The following is a 19,471-nucleotide window of genomic DNA, read 5'->3' as shown; positions in this document are numbered from 1 at the left end:
ACGTGATGCTCTCTATGGATGTTTAAACAAGCTTTTCCAACGAAAGGTTTGTCGTTAGATAGATATCATGTCGTTAGAGTTGTTTGTACCACTTCATCAACAATTTCCCCGTTCAATCTAAGATGGTTAGTGTGCATTACCTGAGCTAGGAATTGCGTAAATTCATGATTAATTGTTTTAAAGTGACTCGTCAATCCTTGAGCATCACGCATTATCGGGTTTTCTATGTTCTTTTGCAAACATTGCAAAAATGTTGTGCCAAAAACCCAAATGCGACAAGGCTTGATCACTATATATAGTTCATTTAAAAAAAGAAAAAAGAAAAAACAACTCTACAAATAGCTAAATTCTCTTGTTGAGTAAACTTAAAACCACAAATTCTAATAAGCATTTTTGTGATTAAAGTGAAATAAAAATAAATAACTAAAATATAATTATAAAAAAATGCAGAAAAGGTGTGATTTCAAAGATGAGCCGATCATCTCAAATGAGTCGATCATCGTCCCATGAACCGAGTCTCGGCCTAGATTTGGCCAACCGGCTAAGATAAGATTTAACAATCGTCTCTAGTTGAGCCTATCGACTCTACTTGAGATGGGATAGGCAAATGCTTAAACCTAAACCTTCCCACCCCAGTTTAACCATTTCGCCTCTGCACTGTAGAGTGGGAATGGATTTGCTCTAAAGAAATCCAGCATAAGTCGTACGGTAAAGGCAAAACAGACTGAAAATTAAAAATAAAATGGTGGAAATACAAGTGAAGGATGCCGAGGAAAAGCAGCAATTTGTGTACGAATGTGAGTGCAGCGAACAAATAGAAGAAATAGCCAAAGATATCATTGAGATCTACAACCTAATTACCAAGATTCAGTATCTCGATTTCACTTTCCAACAACAACAATGTCCACTCCAAGGTACTCTTTTCATCTTTGATGTTATGATTGATTGATTGATCCCCATTGTTTCATTTCGTTATTCAAGAAAACCTTAGTTTCAATGCGTCATTTTATCTGCTAATTTGTGTTGGATTTGTGATTTGAACTCTTGATGGTACTAAGATTGAAAGAAATTGTTGTACCCTAGATTAAGAACAATGCTTTATGTCATAATCATTATAATTCCAGTAGATAATTATCTTAATTGTGTCAATCAAAATTTGGAAAAGACTACTAAAAAAGATTTGCAAAGTTTTGATAAACTGCAATTTAATGAGGTTTAGGGTTTATTGGAATTCACTTTATTTTGGACCGGAAAATTTGCAGAATGGGCAAAAACAAGTGTAAGAATTAAGAAAATTGATTGTAGCTGGAAGAGGTCGAAATCTGAAAATTGTCATCTAGGATTTAAGGCATTTTTTTTTTGGTCATTGTTAGCAAACTTCCTAGTTATTAGATACCCCCTTTTAATTTCACTGCAGGATGTCATGAGGATGTAGCGAGGTCTCTAACGAGGGCTTTATCAGAAGCTCAGGCTTATGCATCTAAGGTTTTGCACTAACCCTCATTTAGGAATATGTCATTGCCTTTTAAATGGCTTTGTTACATCTTGGTTTTCTTGTTGGTTGTTGTTAAATAAGTGCCGACTGTTCTTGCAGGATATTGCCCTCAACAAGCGACCTTTATCACCTCATGTACTGAGAGATCATATTCAAACTATAGAGGGAGAAGTCTTGAAGAGTCAACTTATGGGCTTCTCTGATTCCAATCAACTACAGAAGCTATATTCGGGTATAATCATAACTTCAATGTCATTGTGTTGTAGCCAGTACAAATATGAGCAAATTTGAATTCACATCCTAAGACTAGACGACCCAATTCATAAATAGTGATACTGACAATTACTTACTGCACATGACTAAAATGCTTTGTGATGTGCACATCTGTGAAATTTCAGCAATGAAATATTTAAGCCCTATAGTTTCGGAGGATAACCAAGTGTGCCCAAAGGCTCCAGTAGTTCATGATTGTACATGTTGACGGAACTCATGCTATTGCATTTACCAGATATGGAACTTCTACAAGAGGATACTACCAAGCTTTGGTGGGCAGGGAAGGAATTTCTGAGGAGTAAACGCTTATGTGATTATGTTGGCAAAAATGAGAAAACCAAGGTAAAAGAGCTATATGCAATTTATAATATCGATTATCAAAGAACAAACCTGACATTATTCAAACGCCTATTCGTGATAGATCCTTATCAAGTTGGAGAAACCGAGCTTGGGTAGTGCACGTCAATCTGTAAGGATGGTGGTTTCTTTTATTTTAACTGCTCTTGTCAAAATTCTCATTTTAGTACTGATTGCTTTTAGGCTCATGCGAGTAAATTTGGAATCCTTGAATTCATGACTTTTCTTGTTTTCTTTTATTTATCTTTTTTTACCGACAGGACAAAGGTTTCAGTTATGAAAAGGCATCTTGAAGATTCACCAGTCAAAAAGAGCAAAGTTGGCATTCAGGAAACACAGACTCATACTCTCACAAGTCACACAATCTATAGCCACATGGTGACTGCACTCGTAACCACAGCTTTGGTGTTCTGCTTTACAGTATCTTTTATGCATTTTTTTTGTTGCATAGCCAATTAGCAGTTTCTTCTTGTTTTCTTCTTATTTGTTCAATGGAATATGTCAATATAATTAAGAGTAGTGAGCATTAGAATTGAATCACACAATATTATGCACACTAGGTATATTTTCACATAAATCCTGCTAAAAACTTTTATGTAAATGTATTGTACAATCTCCTTACGTAATTACATGCGCTTATATGCAACTATGGCTTCTTTCAGTATAAGCGGTAACTCAATTGATCGATGTGCTTCGAATCTCATTACATAGCATGAAGTAAAACACTTAAATATGAGAAATATAATTCGATGCAGTTGAACTTCAAATATTCTTGGAGAGAATCAGAGAAACTGGTGAATGTGATTTTCTTTTTGATTGGTAGTGAAAGTGATATAATTCTTTGTTTCTTTGGGAGTTTTCTCTATTTCGATACCTACTAGAGGATGTGTATTGGAATTAAGTATTCAGAGATTTTTGGTACTGAGGAAATACTTCTAAAAAACTTGTAAGCATCTCGTCTGACATTTCTCACATGCTTCACTTAGCCGTTAGCCACTGGCAGTTCCACTAACATATTTTTGTAAGTCTGAATGTATCACTTTTGAGTTTTTTCATGTATGACTGACTGTAAAAATTTGCCTTGGTTAGGTTTGGTAAGAAATGGAAATCAAAATGAACTAGATATCCTCATTAATTGTTCAGACTACAAGTCTAAAAATCTTAAGTAATATGATCTGTCGGAAAAATAATGTAGATATTCTCAAGTTTAGTCTTATTTCAAAACTATTTTTGTTCAGTTCATTATAAACTTTACCTTAAACTGATCTCAACCAAAGTAAGCTTTCTCCTTGAAACAAATTGAATTTCCTTAACAATAGATTTTTTTTTTATTTTTTTTTTTTGCTGCTGCAGACAACAGTATGATTAAGATTATCTTCCCAGGTGAATGAGTTTATCTTCCCACATGTGTAATTTTTAAATGGAGACGCTTTTTTCTTATATTAGATCTGCTCCATTCAAAATTAATGAAATATATATATATTTAGTTTTCCCCAATGGCTAATTAATCCAGTGGATGTCAAATTTACACACAGAAGGTAATAAGGATTCAGCTTTGTGGATTGCTTCGGACATCATTTTTTACTTTCTCTTGTGCTCCCAAATGTTTTTTATTTTATAGCTTTTGGCACTTATGTGAACATTGTGAAACCGTGAATCAGTGCTTGTCGAAATGGTTTTAATTTTTTTTTTTCATGGGAGGACAATTGCAAGATACACGAAAAATGCATCTCTTGTGGTATAAACAAACTCCACATGTTTATTCGCTATGGACAAAGAACAAAAAAAGTGTGAAACTTGGAACAAGAAGGTTTAGAATGCGACTGATGATAGGGCACGTAGACAACTGATTAGGCATGAGAGACACATTCCAATATCACAAACTTATTACATGATATGTTCCGTTCTCTTTCATTTATTTTGCAATGTTCATCAAATGGGGAATAGAATTAGGTCTGGTCATGAAAAGGGCCACCTCAGGCCTTTACAAAAATGAGTGTTAGGACGAAAAAACCAGTCTAACCATGATTGGTTTTCACAGACAACTTAACACCACGTCTTTCATAGGATTTCACAATCTAACCATGAATGGTTTTCACACACAATTTAACACCACGTCTCTCAAAGGATTTCATAATGGGAGTGTATTCGCTCCTATATAATGTGCGTCATCCATCCCTGAAAACAGAATGTATTTATGATATCATCCCTTAGAACTCCCTTAATTCACCTGAATATCTATTTCTTTAGTTCAGTTGCATAACTTCTCATATAAGCAATAACTGTAGATGAGTTCTAGTACTATGAGATTACATGCAAAGATGCAAAATACACGTTCTTTGCAGCCAAAAACAGTATGGTGATAATCTGACTGACATAAGTCAAGTAGGGCATGTCTATAAGAAAAGGTGTACTTGTATCTTTTATGCAAATTTTTCAGGGCCATTTTTTTTTATACATCTGAATACAAAAAGACAAAGTAGATTGTAAGGTAAACAAAGAAGAAGGTAAAAAGGATATGCCCCTTTGAAATGATTGATCAAAGACAGCTATTTTTCATCGCCTTGTGATAGGAATTGGAGATTAGGCAATGAATTATGCTAATTCTTAGTTAGCAATCCCTCACTAACCCCTTAACCAATTACTCAAAAACATAAAATGGGTTTTGTTTTTGTTTAATTCCTTCTTAAGCTCAAACTTTGTCAAACTTATGGCTAACAAATTCTCATAGTTTAAGGTTTTTAGTGCCCCACTTTGCAAAAATCTAAAAAAGTTGAAAAAAGAAGAAAAATTAGTCTAATGTACAATTGGAAGATTTGGTTTTTGTCCTTGAATTAGATTATCATTAATTTTCAAGTGGGTTTTAGATTAAAGATGATTAATGCATCCAGGTTTCCTGCAAAAGAAGTGACTTATAGTGGTTAATCAAGCTGGTTTCAAAAGGATTAATTCTTTATTAACTTGAGCCTAATTGCCTAATAGAACTGTTTTAGTTAGTAAAGTATATGTCTTTTGTGGGTCTTAAGCTTCTTTGTTGCATCACCCCCTATTACCCTAGAAGATTACATCATGATGTACTTTCTTTACCTAAACTAAATTACATGTTAAATGTGACTTCTTAATAATGCAAACAAGAAGATACAAATATATATTAGACATTTTTTTTTTGGGAAGGACCTGTTGTGCAGATTACATTAATCAAACTGTCGATGCACACAATATCACTCCCGTCGCATTCGAAAGTGCTCGATTTAAGCAGTACGTGCAGATAAGCACCACTAAATCAGTCGTCTCCGCAAAGCAGACGAGCAGAAAGAAAAAGAAAAAAAGTTAATCTTTAAGATAAGAAAAATGATAATTGCAATTTAGAGTTGGTCACTTGGTTGCTTTTGAATACTGTACTTGATGTTTAGCTAATGCTAAAGCTAAGTAAATTGGTGGAACATCTTTGTATCTTTTAAGTAAAAGAAGTGAAAAGAGGAGTAAGATGAGGCTTTGCTTTGTAAAGAAAAAAATTGTCAGACTTTCAAGAGTCTTTTTTGTTGTTAGGAATCTATCATAGTGGTGGGTAAAGCCTGAAAACAACCAAACAAAAGGACTATTTCCAGAGTACTCTGTAAGGAAAACTTCCAGTACCACCATTATATCTACAGTTAGGTAATGGGGGATAGTAACTTGACTTCCATGTAAAAAGATTGGCTCAACAAGTAGAAATCCTTTTTGACTTCTCTTCATTCAAAATTTACTATAAGTTTGCATTGTCAAAAGATTATTTGCATATGGTGAGCAACTGAAACAGAAAACAAGAATATTTACTATCAAAGGGGCTATAGTCTTTGCATTGACAAAAAATCAGTCTGTTTAGCAGGTCAACCTGCCGGACGGCATCTATTCCTAGATGTAGCTTCCTGTAGGGCATTGCGGCATCGGATTTAGGACAAGTTTGCTGATAGATGTCTGATGAAGGCCCCTCAGACCAGCGATCATTCATGTGTTTAGAATCTCATCATTTTAATACATTAGATGTGACAATTATTGCAAATGTTGTAGATATTAAATTTTTGCGAGATCAAAGAACTCAGACTTCTGAATTTGTTTAGGATGTCACACCACCATGTAGAAAGCAAAAGGAGTAAAATCCTCACAAACATAAGTTACAAAGTTGCTACATATAGTAAATTTCATTTCATAGGTAAATTTTCACAAAAAGACCATTTCAACAGTATAATGAGAGCAGAGTACAGTAAAAACCATTCATAGAATCTGAACATAGCACTGAGCCAAAGATTACAGAAAATCAAAACAAAAATACCCAGAAAACCAAATGACAAAGATTTATAGTACTACTGATGTCCTTTTCCTATTATTTCTCTCTTCCATAATGGCTTAATTTCCTGTGATGAGCAGCAATGGGGTAGCCCACAGCCCACTGTCAATGAACAATCATCATCCTCTACAGAGTTGTGGTCTTTCTTGATAATCATCAGCGATCCTCGAAACAGTTAACCCAACTTCACTAACAGTCTTTCTAGTACCAGACCTATACAGTTGTTGCTGTTGTTGATGGTGAGACTGTTTACAATGAGCAATAGCTCCTTGAATTGATGATTCAATCTCTGAATTTGCACTATTACTTCTTTTCAACAATTGTACTTCATAATAACCATTATTGGATGAAAACGATGAAGAATTTGATGAACCAGAACCAGATGATGATGATGATGAAGTAGTATTACTAATAGTAGTAGGATTAGTACATCTCTTTATAGCTCCTGAGAATGATCTTCTGTGACTGCTATTATCTTCAATCATTTTCTCCTTCTCAATTCCATCGCCATTGACAACAATCCTCTGTTTCTGAATCAACCCAAATGGATTGCTCTTCTTTCCTGCTTTCACACACTTGTTCAAACATTCTTTGGCTTTCGCAACCGTTTCATTTCCGGTAACCTTTGTTGTTGGTTGGGCATTGCAGGATAATGCTTCATCTGAACAACCAGACTTATAAGTAAACAAAGCCTTAAGATAAGCTCTTGAATAAGATTTAAACTTCAATCCTAATGAAGAATACTTTTTGAGTTTCTTCATCCATGACTTCATCTTTATAACTTCATTTGTAGACAAAGTGCTGAAATCTTCAAAGAAATACTCATTTGGATTCAATTCTCTACTCACTTGACATGAATCTGTTGGTGAAATATTGCAAGAAGTGAATGGAGTATTTTGTGTAGTTGTTAATGGAGTAATGAGAGAGGAGCTGAGTTCTTCATCAAAACTCTTGGAATTTTTCAGAAGCTTTTCAACCATTTGTAATCGAGGTGGGAGATGAAGAGGAAGAAGCTTTCCTTTATAAAAAAGCTCATCAGCTGGTGAAGTAGTTGTGGTGTTTGCTTTGTTATCCAATGATTTTGATGATGAGAACATTTGGAATTCAAATTCTCTTGGGTTTGGTGAAGTGATGTTTGAGTAACTGCAATAGAAAGTTGATGATGATGGTGTTGGTGTTGAGGATGATGAACTTACTTCAATGTCAATGTAATCATCTTCATCTGATGATACATTGTGGAGGTTACTATTTGATGATGATGGTAAATCTTTAGCCATTTCTTCCACTGCAAAACCTGTTTTCATGTCTAGAGTGTATGTATGGGTTGCAGAGGTTGTTTGAGATGGTGAGTGAGGAGGAGAGCATCCTTTTAAGTGGGGATGGTTCCTAATTTTCTAAGAGTGGACAATAAAAAAATTTAATTTGTCAGAGTTTTGTTTTGGAAACTTGAATCCCTTTAAGAAAACATTGATAGAATTTTCTCAATTGGCCAACATTAACCACCTTAGTTTTAATAAAATAATAATAGGAGGTTATGGAATTTTCATGGTTATTTTTACTATTGTGTTTTACTTTTTTTGTATTACAGACAGAAATCAGCGACCGGCACCTAGTTGTAACTAAGGACACAGAAAAATGGGCTTGTAAAGTAAAAAAATAAAAAAAAAACTGTAAAATAGCATTGCAAATGCAGGTGTTCTGGTTCTGACACATGTGCAAGGAATATCCGTAGATAATGGAATTGTAATTCACTTTGAGGCAAACCAGGATTGAAGGTGAAAGAAACTATGTGAAAAACCACAACATATATATTACGAGGGTAAATAATGAAAAACAATAAAAGATTTTGGAGATATTTTGTGAAAATCTACACAAACATGCTATGGGAGCCGATTGGCACCCCTGAATTAGATAATTAATTTTGCTAAATTACCATTTCTTTAATCATGCATGATTATGTCAAGTGAAGAGTCTCCTGTACACAAGAAAGGTAAGTTGCTTGAAGACTGAATCCAGTGCTAGTCTCTTAAATTAAGGTCCAGCCCTTGCCAACAAAGCGGTCCCTGTTTATTTATTTTTCCTCGAGTGGTTAAAATGGTGGTAGTGGATCAAACAGTAATATGGATGGCTTTGATAATTAACTGCAGCAATTTGCATAACTGGATGATGATAAGGAAAGGTGAAAACAACAGAATTTCAGGTTTGCTTTAGTGTAGCAGCTAGGCTCGTTTTGTACTGTCAAACCATAACTGAAAATATTTATATCTAATCAGTATAGCCCAAAAATATCAATGACAATCTTGATGATGAAACCATAAGGTTTTTGATCAGAAGAAAAAAAAAAAACATTTGAGTGGACCCAAATTCAGAAACTGTTTTTCAGATTTTAGACAAACTATTAAGAGAAAAAATAAAGAATTTTGATAAGGAGAAGAAAGAATTAATGAATATGAATGGGAACAGAAGAACGCACATCTATATGGGAATACTCAAAAAAGAATGGATAGAGTTATGTTCTTTCATTTTTATACAACTTCATCTCCATGATGATGTTGTAACAAAAAAAATAATATAGTAGAAATTCAAATTTTGAATTTCCCACATCTCAATGACTTGTTAATTTGTTGCATCATATCTCAATGACTTGTTAATTTGTTGCATCATTTCCCACAATTTTAAAATTAGTTTGCATGAATTGATGAATGTGGTGGTGGAGAGAGTGAGGGCGGGCACTTCTTGGAGGCATGACGCCAAGATCTCATGGTGGAGAAGAAGCTAATGATATTCAAAACTATAAAAATCCATGCCATAGTGGCCTTAAATCTGCTACACATATATAAAGAGTGGCCTTCTGGTTCCAAATCCGCAGTGACCCAAAATCTACAATTTTATAGTTAAATCTTTCAACCAAGTTAACTGATAGTTTAATTTCGACTTGCATTTAATAAAGAAGGATTAATTGGGGGATATGGAAAGTAATTGGGGGATATTTTACTGTTCATGCCGGCATAAAAAAATCATGTCGATTTTAATTTCAGGCATTGAAAAATCATGCCGACATGAACAGTAAAATATCCCCAATTAATCCTTCTTAATAAAACATATTCACAATCAAAATGTTGAACTTAAAAACTCTATACCATAACATAGTTTTAGTTAAACTTGGAGAAATTCAAATTTTGAATTCTCTCATATCTCAAAACTTTTGCATATTTGCAATCCCAACAAGTAAATTTAATACTGCATTGCATCCAGTTCCAAATATGCAGAGAGAATGTGGCCATGCACTGAGGCATGACACCACATGCTTGATCCAAGCATGAAAAAAGAAAATAAAAAATAAAAAAATAACCAACCTTTCATAGCAGAGACCACAATGTAGAAAATATAGTCATAGATTATGATGCTTCAAGAAATTAGAGGACCTAATAGAGCACTTAATATGCTTTTTACTACTTTTGCATCTGGATTCCAGGGCAATGAATGGTTTCTGTGTTGTGATCCTAGTTAGTAAGTTCGCGAATGATTCGCGAATCATTCACGAATTTTTCCGTATTACGAATTTTACCGTCTTATTCGCGTACGTTTGCAACTCCGAACCCAAGTCGCGTATTATGTGGCATTCCCGGATTATTCGCGAACCGTTCACGAATTTTACGTATTCCGAATGATACGTCCGCTTAATTCGCCATAAATTCTTTAGCTTTTACTTTTCAAAGACTCCACTTTTTGGGCTTTACTTCCTTCCGAGCATACACGACCGAATATTAGACGTGTTGTAATTTTTATGAAACAAAAACGACTGAAGAGATTTGAAGGTGAAGGTGAGAGAGATCTCAAACTCACTAACCAAGCATCTAAATCACCATACGACGTCCTCTTGGATAACTAATGTTGTATATATTATTGATATCATCATATTAAGTTTATTTTTTCTTTAAATAACTCACACATATGCATAAAAATTGGTCTATGACCTTATAAATACAAATTATTTGTTATATATAGATACCGAATTTTCAGAGTCGAACTCACATTTATAAATCGAATTATACACGTACGTATGCCGTTCCGAATTACTGACGAATCAGGTCCCGTTGACCGAATTTTGGACCGAATCTGGATTTTACAAAACCGTATAATACTCGTACGTTTGCCGTTCCGTACGTTTGCCGAATCCCGAATTGCTAACTAGGGTTGTGATTCCGTAAAATGTTTTGTTTTGGTGACAAGACTTTTGGTCAATTTGACAACTTTGGTAAGAGGGATATGTATTTCAAATCAAGTAGTTACTTGTTTGAGGATTTGTATTGGGGAATGGTGGTGGGTATCAATCTCTTTTTTGGAATGTCATTGTAAAGGGAAAATATTATTTCTTTTACCCCTTCCCTTGAAACTAGAAAGGAAAACAAAACAAGATTGAAAACGAAATGATTCAATTCAGTACCCAATGAAAATGGTGGGTTTGGCTAGGAACAAGGAGATGAATTGATTGAGAGTGGAATTCAAATGATTCAAAGCTCGAGGCTTTGTTTTGTCTTCCTCTATTTCAAAACCTTTGTAAGTTCTAAATCACTCTTTTTTCTCCGTCATGACCCGGACCCCCAACATTCAGTTTCATCTTAGTTAAAGAGTGGGGAATCTGGGGAATATTTGAGTCATCAAGGTGGCCGGATCCGGATGACGTAAGCTGCCTTCAGTTCAGATCATGCGCCGATGAATGTTCAGCATCCAGAGCTTTCATCATTCTGGATCATGTATGAAAATTTTCTGCCTCCATAGCTTCCTTCAGTGATCAGATTAATAAGCAGCATTGTAAAAGTGGAAAAGATTACTGGATGGTAAAATCACAATATAGCTTTCAAGCAAATTCCATCCCAGTATTCATGGGAAAGGAATAGTCCTCCCAAATTGGTGGTCCTGCTGGGGCAAGGAAAAAGTGTTACGGCTTTCAAACAGTCAAGTATAAGAAGCAAAACATAAAGTCCCATGTAAAAGTTAAAAAATGCAGAAAAGTTCAGATTATATGACTCATCAAGTTTTTGAGAGTTTTAGATCTCAAGATGAAAGTGAAGCTGATCTAGTTTCATATAATAAAAGAACAAATCCGAATAAAATGTAGCAGTTTTTAGAGTTCATGTATGTTAATTACATACAGCTTACATCCTGTGTACGTATATAATGGTGTATGGGACAGTATCTTCTACAAAGACTAAGCTCGGACGAGCAACATGGGTTGGTTCTATTTGGTTGCTTCTGCAGCTGAATCACCAGATCTTAGTTCCTTTTCGAGTTCATCAAATTCCCAATCTCCAACCTCTTCTGCTGAGTAGTCTTGGCCAACCTGCCCAAACTCTGATTCCAGCTTTGCTAGTTCTGCTTCAGTGTCCAATGAATGTTGTTGTGGTTGAATAGTGGGGGACACTGGACGTTCCTCTTTCTTGGACATCAACGTCTCGATGATCTGCGTAGGGTTGGGAGGATTCACTGCGGCAGTTTCACCAGATGGAGTCTGTTTTGCTGCTTCTGGAGTTTCTTCAATCTCCAAAATTGGTCTCTCGATGGATTCAAACTCCGTTCTTATTTCTTCAATAGAATCAAACAGCTCTTTCACTTTTTCATCATCTTTCCTGCATCAACAAGGTTTTGCATTTTTCAAAAACTGGGTGCACGGATATCAGTAGCTCATGAAAAGAAAAAACAGGTAGCAGTTTGGCACAAAAATCATACCGTGAAATTTTCCCTTTTGGGGCATAAAACATCTCTTTCATGTTGTCCACTACACTGAAGGTAGTCGAAATCTGAAAGAGGGAATAAGTATATAAATAACCGGTCACTACTATGAAAGAACCGCATAAAAGATAATATCGGTAATCATATCGAACCTTTGCTTCAAATTCTAGATATTCCTCCTCTAGAATTTTACGTGGGTTCATTACTTTTGAGCCTTCGGCATCTAAACCGGATGTAATGTCTGACCTGTGAGAACAGATGAAAAGACAATGCCAAACAATTTAAGTAAAATAACCTTTACATAGGAAACAGTGGTTCATTCATTCATTCTAGGTCCACAATACCCTTCATTTAAATTCTTCAGATTCTCAACAAATTGTCTGATACGGATGATAGAAGGCCCCAACTCGTTCTACACAAAAGATAAATGATACGTAAGCTAATGCGAATAAAATGCTTTAATCTGCCATGCATATTTGAAAAATAGTAAGCCATAAGCAACCTAGCTTCAATGATTGAGTAAGCACCTTGTAAGCAGAGAGGCTGCGGATGACCAGATTTGAAAAGTAGTCTCCATACTTCTCCAGCTCCTCACTTGAACCAAAAAAGAGAAAGAAAAACATCAATCATGACTTCGAATCCATGTACCATTGGTTAAAACTAGAGTGTACCGCTCAAGTTCAATGGTTTCCCTTGTGAAAAAAGGCCATAAGGGCGGGCTAGAATTCATAAGCTTAAATAAAAACAGTTGGGTTCTCATGAAGGCCTCATGATATACAACAACCCCTGGGTCTTCATTTTCTTACATAAGATATACAACTACCAAAAAAATAACAATCCGCCACCAGAAAGAAGAGAAGATCGTACTTGGCCTGCTTATCCTTTTGTTCTGAGTATGAAGATTGGAGAACCCAAGTATCCTCCAAGAAATTGATCCATGTATGAACTATGTCTGCTTCAACTTTACTTGAAGCAATGGATTTCAAAAGCTCATCTTCCTATATTTTACACAAGTAATAAACCAAAATACATGTAAGATAACAAGTGGCCCACTCTTGTTATAAAAGGATAACTTTCAAACATAAAACCTTTGTTTTCAAGTGTGCAACAATCTGATTGCTTGCTTCATCAAATTGATCCCTTTCTTCTTTGGTGTTTCGAAGTCGTCCAAGAGCAGCAGACAAGGATGTATTGACCTGCAAAATAAGCCCTGTTAATGAATACAATTCTATTTGAAATTTTGAATACAACAATGCTCCAACAAACTCTAAAAGTCTAACTAGTCAATGTGTCCCTTCATATACAATCTCTATGGTAGCATGAACACTTTACAAAAAAAGTATTAGATGTGGAAGTGTTGCAAATCTATGTAAAAAAGATCAGACAGAACTACCTTTTTTAATTCAGCTTCCAGTTCATCCCGCTGCTTCTCTAGTGCAGAAATCTCAGCTCCCAATTCCTGCAAAAGGAACACAAATAAATGGGTGACCTACAGTTACCTTTGAGTAATACTTAATTCGAATTTCAACACAAAAATGACGCATAAACCTCACCGTCACTCTATAATAAATATAAACTGAAAGTGATGGATGAGGTGTCTATTTTCCGCTATATGCATATAGATGCATGTAACAATCTCACTGGGTATTGCACTTTCTTAAATCTTACATAGTAGACAGAACTAGACATGTGAAGCATCATGGAGTACCATGATACTGATCAGTTGATGCCTCCAATGGCTCTATGATGAAGTCAGAAGATTTTGTTTTCTATTCCTTCAGTGATCAGATTATACTGAGTCGTATCATCAATTTTACGCACAGAAAATAATCTTCAAATTCAAAATATCACCCATTGGAAACTTCCAGACAGACCGAGAAATTCTAACTTGTACAAGGAATAAAGAGCACCGGATGAGCATGCCTTCAGCTTCTTAATTGCGTATTCCTAGCTAAACGGGACAATAACCTTATATAGGTATATAGAAAACTTATGTATTTGAAATTACCGTACCTTCTCAGCTTCGTTAACTTCACTGGCTTTGGTCACACGAAAATTAAGAGCCTCTTCCTTATGTTTCCTACTCAAAATTCGGAAGAAATGCATTAGTACTATTTGATAAGAAAAGAGGGAACACAAACATTTACTGGACATTTTATTAAAAAATAAAAACTTAATCATCTAACTATGTCTGTGATACTCTGTTTCATCTATATAGGTCCAATTCAATCCATCAACCAGAACTGATAAGGTAAAATGGAATCACGGAAAAAAACAGAAAATTTATGTCTTTTCAAACCTGTGTTCTGAAATGCGCTTTTCTGCTTTTGATGTAGAGCTAGCAAGAGATTCCGACAAAACCTTCAATTTGTCGACCTGCGGGGTCGTTAGCGAAAAAGAGACTTGATAAATGATATAAATCATATGAAGCAGCAGAATGGCAATTGGATTATACTGCTTCAAACCTCTATCACTACACGTATACAAAATTACGCTGAACTCCGTGTAACAAAAATTGAGAGCCAACAGCGCCCACGACAATTAAGCTGTTAACCAACCAAAGATGACATACATTGGACAAGAGAGTAGATTTGATACACAGAAGCCATATTAATATATTATTAAGTAAACCATGAAAGAAAGTGAATACATAAGGGCCTTATGGAAGCAGAGAGAGCATTTCATTTGATGCACTTATTGCATTTAGACCCTGTTATCGCAAGCACAGCTTGTTGTTCAAACTTTTTCTTTCCAATTGCTTCTTACAGCAACTTTCGTGAGAAACACTATGCTTGTGTATTACTATGTTGCGTTATTGTGTGTATAAGTAATGGATAAATTCATCGGAGTATACCTTACTGAATAGAAACAAGAGTGTCTTCTCCTAATATATTAATAGAAGTGACGAAAGAAATACCTTTTGAGCATGAACCTCCGGTGAGTCCCCATTGTTTAAGAACTTCTTCTGTAGCAAAAGGGCTTCTAATTTGGAATAAAGGCGCACTTCTGCAAGCTCTTCCTTTAGAGCCTGTAAAAAAAAAAAATAACAGGGAAGCTTACTGCATATTTCATTTAAAATAAGAAGTCATGCCAATGATACAGATATAATAACAATAAAAAAAACTATCCGTCCAATCGGAAGTACTTAACTGAAGGAAGAGATTTCGAGGAAGTATCACCTAGAATACAGTGTCATTGGTAGTACAGATATTTTGATTTATAGGTTGTCAGAAAGAAAAGTTTGCACTCTTATTGATTTTTTTACTTATTATTAATGAACCTTAAAACCGGAGTTTCCTTCATGTTAAGAAAAATGTTATGTAAATATTACTATTGACTACCTCATATGCTTCTTCTATTACTGATATTCATGAATGAGAACATAAAAACTCTAGAACATGCCGGACTTGTCTCATGCCAGTACCTGGCTCTTCATAGTGTTAATTGTATTAACCACTCATGCAAGTTCATAAAACAGTGTCATATTGATACACCAATAATCTGTTGACATGACGAGTCTTGAAACTAGAGTCACCTCTATCTTGGAAGTGGTTGTTTCTGACGCGTCTTTATCGCCTTCACCTGATGGGACCTTGGACGCTTTCTTTTCTTCAAGTTTTTCCAGTAAAGCTGAGGCTTCAGCATCTATTCTGTGACACCAAAGCACATCACAATCACAAAGAGAAGAAAAACAGATAATGGAGACAATCTTAGTCTTACAGAAAGTAAACTGAGGAAAGAAATATAACAAAAACATACAAGGAGAAACACAATGAACAGAATCCAGAAGCACTAGAAAATTCAAGAAGAAGCAACCCCACCTTGCAAGATCAGCATTTTTCTTCAACCCAGATATTGCACACTGTGCAAATTGTAGCAATTCTTCTCTCTTTACCTGAAAAAGCAACCGCATATGCTAAGAAATTGAAGCGTCGCACATTTGGTGTCATGGTGTTGACATGATAAACAAAATAAGCAGAGTCTCTTGGTAAGCAGCTTTGGGGGTGAATTTGCATAAAATTTTGTGAAGATCATCCTTCACGGACTCAACCCTACCACTAAGTTCTTGATTGAATCTAACCCTACTTTTCCCTTTTATTTTTTTAAAATTTGTTTTGAAACATATCCCTTCTTATTATTTGCTGACCACATATCAATATAATAATAAGAAGATAAACACTGAGTCATGTGCGTTTACCAATACTTCATCTTGGTAGCTTGAGAAGGCTTTAGCCAAATCTTGTATACTGCTCACAATTGCATTATGAACTTCCTTTCCTCCAGTAAGACAGAGTCTGCAGTCCAACCAACTCGAAGTTAAGATGAAACTCTAACTGGGCCAACGTGTTGTACTTCCACAGATATTTTCTAGTTAGCCAATTATAAACAAAAGGGCATGGACAGCTTGGTTTCTGCTGCTATGTCCAAACCATAAGCAATGCCAGCAGGACGGAGATGTTACCTGAATATTACCAGCAGTAGAGAAACTTCTTCTTCAGTTGGTGGTTCGAGAATCTGAGTAGGAAAGTGTTGAGATTAAAGTATATTCTTCCTTCTCAAGAATAATAAGAAAGATATAACAGATTATACTTCACAGTTGCAGACTACTGAATGACCACAGACATGCCAATTATTTTGTAAATTAAAAGAAACTCATACCATGGAAATTGTTAATCCTTCCAGAGCTTGACTGTGAAGAAATACATCATGAAAGTTCAATGGTTCGCCACCCAATTCAGGATCATAATATAGAACCTGTAGGAAACAAAAAGAGAAACAACAAATGCAGTTAAAAATAAGACAAGAAGCCTGATAAAGAGTGTTTTATCTAACATATCAAAATAACTTTCACAGAGCAAACAAACACAGTATCCATGTTAGACTACGTAACAGAATATCAGTATTGGTTCACAAGTTTTACATACTAGAGAAGGGCTCTTTGGAGAATCCTTGGATTCAACAGAAGGAGAAGGTTGTTCAGTAGCATGTTCTGCAGATCCTGCCGAAAGCTTATCACATTCTTTCAGAGCTATCAACCATCTCTGCAGCAGTTGAACTCTTTCTTGTCCTTTGCAAGAAACTGCAGCTTCTTCCAATCTCTTTAATGTATGCTTAAAACTCTTAAAATTCCTCGCTACCTGAAACATCAGTTACAAAGGGTACAATTTTGAACTGAGAACGCAACATTTCACTTTAGTTACCCAGAACAGGGAAGAATAAATAGAGTATGGCACTTGCACTAGATTCCGTCTCAAGGCTTAAAACATGATATCGTAAAGTTTTCTCAAATCTATGTATAGACACTTCGCACTTGATTCTGGAAACACTCATTAAAGTACATAAGCATACTCTGGGAAATCAAAGAGAAAAAAATAACAAAAATTCTCAAAAAGAAAGTCACAGTTATGATGTTTATAACCGGAGGCTAATATCATAACGAAGAACAAACAGCTCAAACTGCGATCATACTACCTACTAAAAGAAGGCCAAAACTAGTTAAGTAAAATCAACACCAACTGCATTTACAGTGTGATTTGAGTCGTATTGGAGGCAGCGAATGACATTGGACTTGGAGGCATTTTCCCCCACTCATTTCTACTGTCTCCCATAACCCATTTTGCTCTTAAAATCCTTTTTTCCCCTTTTACAATATTAAGGATTTTATCTTATGCCCCATTCCTAAAATATAAAGACAAATAAAAACCCTGAACTAATAAAATAACCCAATGTCTGATTGTTTCCAAATCGTCATATTTTAGTACCCAGTACAAAAGCCAAACACTAATCGATCAAAAAATCTCAACTAATTTCTACATGCAAGAACAATCAGAAAATAAATCCAATCAGAAACTGTAAGAAGAATAAAAAATAGATTCGACACAGAAGGCATTTCCACATTGTACTTTGAGCAATGGAAGTATCATCTAAATTGGATTTCCCCCATTGTCACTAGTGTTTGCTCTTAAAACCCTTGAATATTCCCCAGGAATTTTCTCAATTGCCCCATACCCAAAATCCTAACTAAAAACAACTATCACACAAAACCCTAGTAGTAATCAATCAAGATCCCACATGCAAGAAAACCAATCCAATCTAATCAATCCCACTAAACCCTAACTCGAAACCTATTGAATCAAAGAAATCAAAATAAAAAAAAAAATGAAGAAATCAGTGAGAAGAGTGGGAGGAGAGGATTACAATGCGATCTTGTAATAGTTTAGCTCCTTCAGCAACAGCTTGACCAGCATGATGAACAACAGTATCAGCATAGTTACGTACTGTTCGTGTTAGATTATTCTTCGCACCTACTTCTACTGCTTTGTTCACTGCTGTCTTTAACCATGACATTATTCAATCCCCAAATTAGGGAAAAATCAGAAATTAGGGCAAAATATTTCAAGAGAGAAATGAAGAAGATGAAGATGTTGGACCTGGTGAGGTGATGACTTTGAAATGTGGTTATGGCAAAAGAAGAAGATGAATTATGATGGAGAAAGTCAGGGTTTGTATTTTTGTTGACCTTTCATTAACAAGGGTGAACAGAACTGATGGTTTTATTCGTTGACTGTGTTTGGCGCTTTGACCGGTTAAAAAGATGTGATTAATTATATTGTGGGTATTGGAGAGGGCTAGATGGGAGTGGGTTAATAATCTTTAGTTTTTGAATCTCGAAATTTAATAAGCGTTTTCACAATCTTGGCCGTTTGTTTTGGATGGGTTGGAGATTGATTACATCTGACAGTACACGTGTATATCTAATCTTGTCGATATGAAATGAGTTTGATTCTTTCAGTCTGGCAGGCTGGTGCAACCAAAAACGTTGTTGTTGAAGAGTAAACCAAGATATTGTGAAGAAGATAAGAGGGATCAACAAGTGTTGTTGATACAGTTGTTATGGATGAACTGTAAGAGTTGACAAGTTACGAGTGGATCAACAAGTGTTGTTGGTCCAATAAGGAAAAAGGGTATGGATCAACTGCTGTAATTGATCCAAAGTGAATGGATCAACATGTATTGTTGACCCAATGGTATGGTGTCTGTGAAGTAAACTTGAGTTGCAAGTTTTATTGGTAATTGAGTCGGTTTACGTAAGAATTGTCTAGAAGTTTCTTTGTTAGAGTTTGGTTATTTTTGGAAGTCTTTATTACTTGAGAGTCAAGTTTGTTATTCATATAAATAGGTTGTTGAGCCGAATATAATGGAAGAGAGAGTTTTATTTCAGTTAACTCTGTGAGTTTTTCATTAAGTCTTTGATATCAGATTTTTTATACTTGTCGAGGTTGGCA

General features: G+C 35.3%; 3 protein-coding genes across 3 annotated transcripts; 1 reads left to right on the top strand and 2 right to left on the bottom strand.

Moving 5' to 3' along the window:
• The first annotated feature begins 571 nt into the window (after positions 1-571).
• Positions 572-2,771, top strand: LOC113313667 (cilia- and flagella-associated protein 298-B-like). The gene is made up of 6 exons (XM_026562461.1): positions 572-914; positions 1,418-1,485; positions 1,595-1,727; positions 2,004-2,110; positions 2,190-2,237; positions 2,386-2,771. Exons 1-6 carry the CDS (start codon positions 743-745, stop codon positions 2,416-2,418), a joined length of 561 nt encoding a protein of 186 aa, XP_026418246.1. The 5' UTR covers positions 572-742; the 3' UTR covers positions 2,419-2,771.
• A 3,516-nt stretch (positions 2,772-6,287) lies between these two features.
• Positions 6,288-7,912, bottom strand: LOC113313547 (probable membrane-associated kinase regulator 4). Its single transcript, XM_026562336.1, has one exon. The coding sequence runs from the start codon at positions 7,754-7,756 to the stop codon at positions 6,572-6,574; it is 1,185 nt and encodes a 394-aa protein (XP_026418121.1). The 5' UTR covers positions 7,757-7,912; the 3' UTR covers positions 6,288-6,571.
• Positions 7,913-11,510: 3,598 nt separating this feature from the next.
• On the bottom strand, positions 11,511-18,637 carry LOC113310810 (myosin-2 heavy chain-like). The gene is made up of 18 exons (XM_026559599.1): positions 18,384-18,637; positions 17,111-17,323; positions 16,845-16,940; positions 16,648-16,700; positions 16,384-16,480; positions 16,007-16,080; positions 15,721-15,835; positions 15,103-15,213; positions 14,485-14,561; positions 14,199-14,265; positions 13,579-13,644; positions 13,274-13,381; positions 13,053-13,183; positions 12,713-12,779; positions 12,530-12,597; positions 12,338-12,431; positions 12,183-12,253; positions 11,511-12,082 (listed from the first exon to the last, which is right to left on the bottom strand). Exons 1-18 carry the CDS (start codon positions 18,531-18,533, stop codon positions 11,695-11,697), a joined length of 2,046 nt encoding a protein of 681 aa, XP_026415384.1. The 5' UTR covers positions 18,534-18,637; the 3' UTR covers positions 11,511-11,694.
• Positions 18,638-19,471: the final 834 nt, after the last annotated feature.

The sequence above is a fragment of the Papaver somniferum genome, chromosome 9 (assembly GCF_003573695.1).
Source record: "Papaver somniferum cultivar HN1 chromosome 9, ASM357369v1, whole genome shotgun sequence".
Classification (NCBI taxonomy): domain Eukaryota; kingdom Viridiplantae; phylum Streptophyta; class Magnoliopsida; order Ranunculales; family Papaveraceae; genus Papaver; species Papaver somniferum.
The sequence above is the reverse complement of the archived record's forward strand: the minus strand, read 5'-3'. Positions and strand labels throughout refer to the sequence as shown.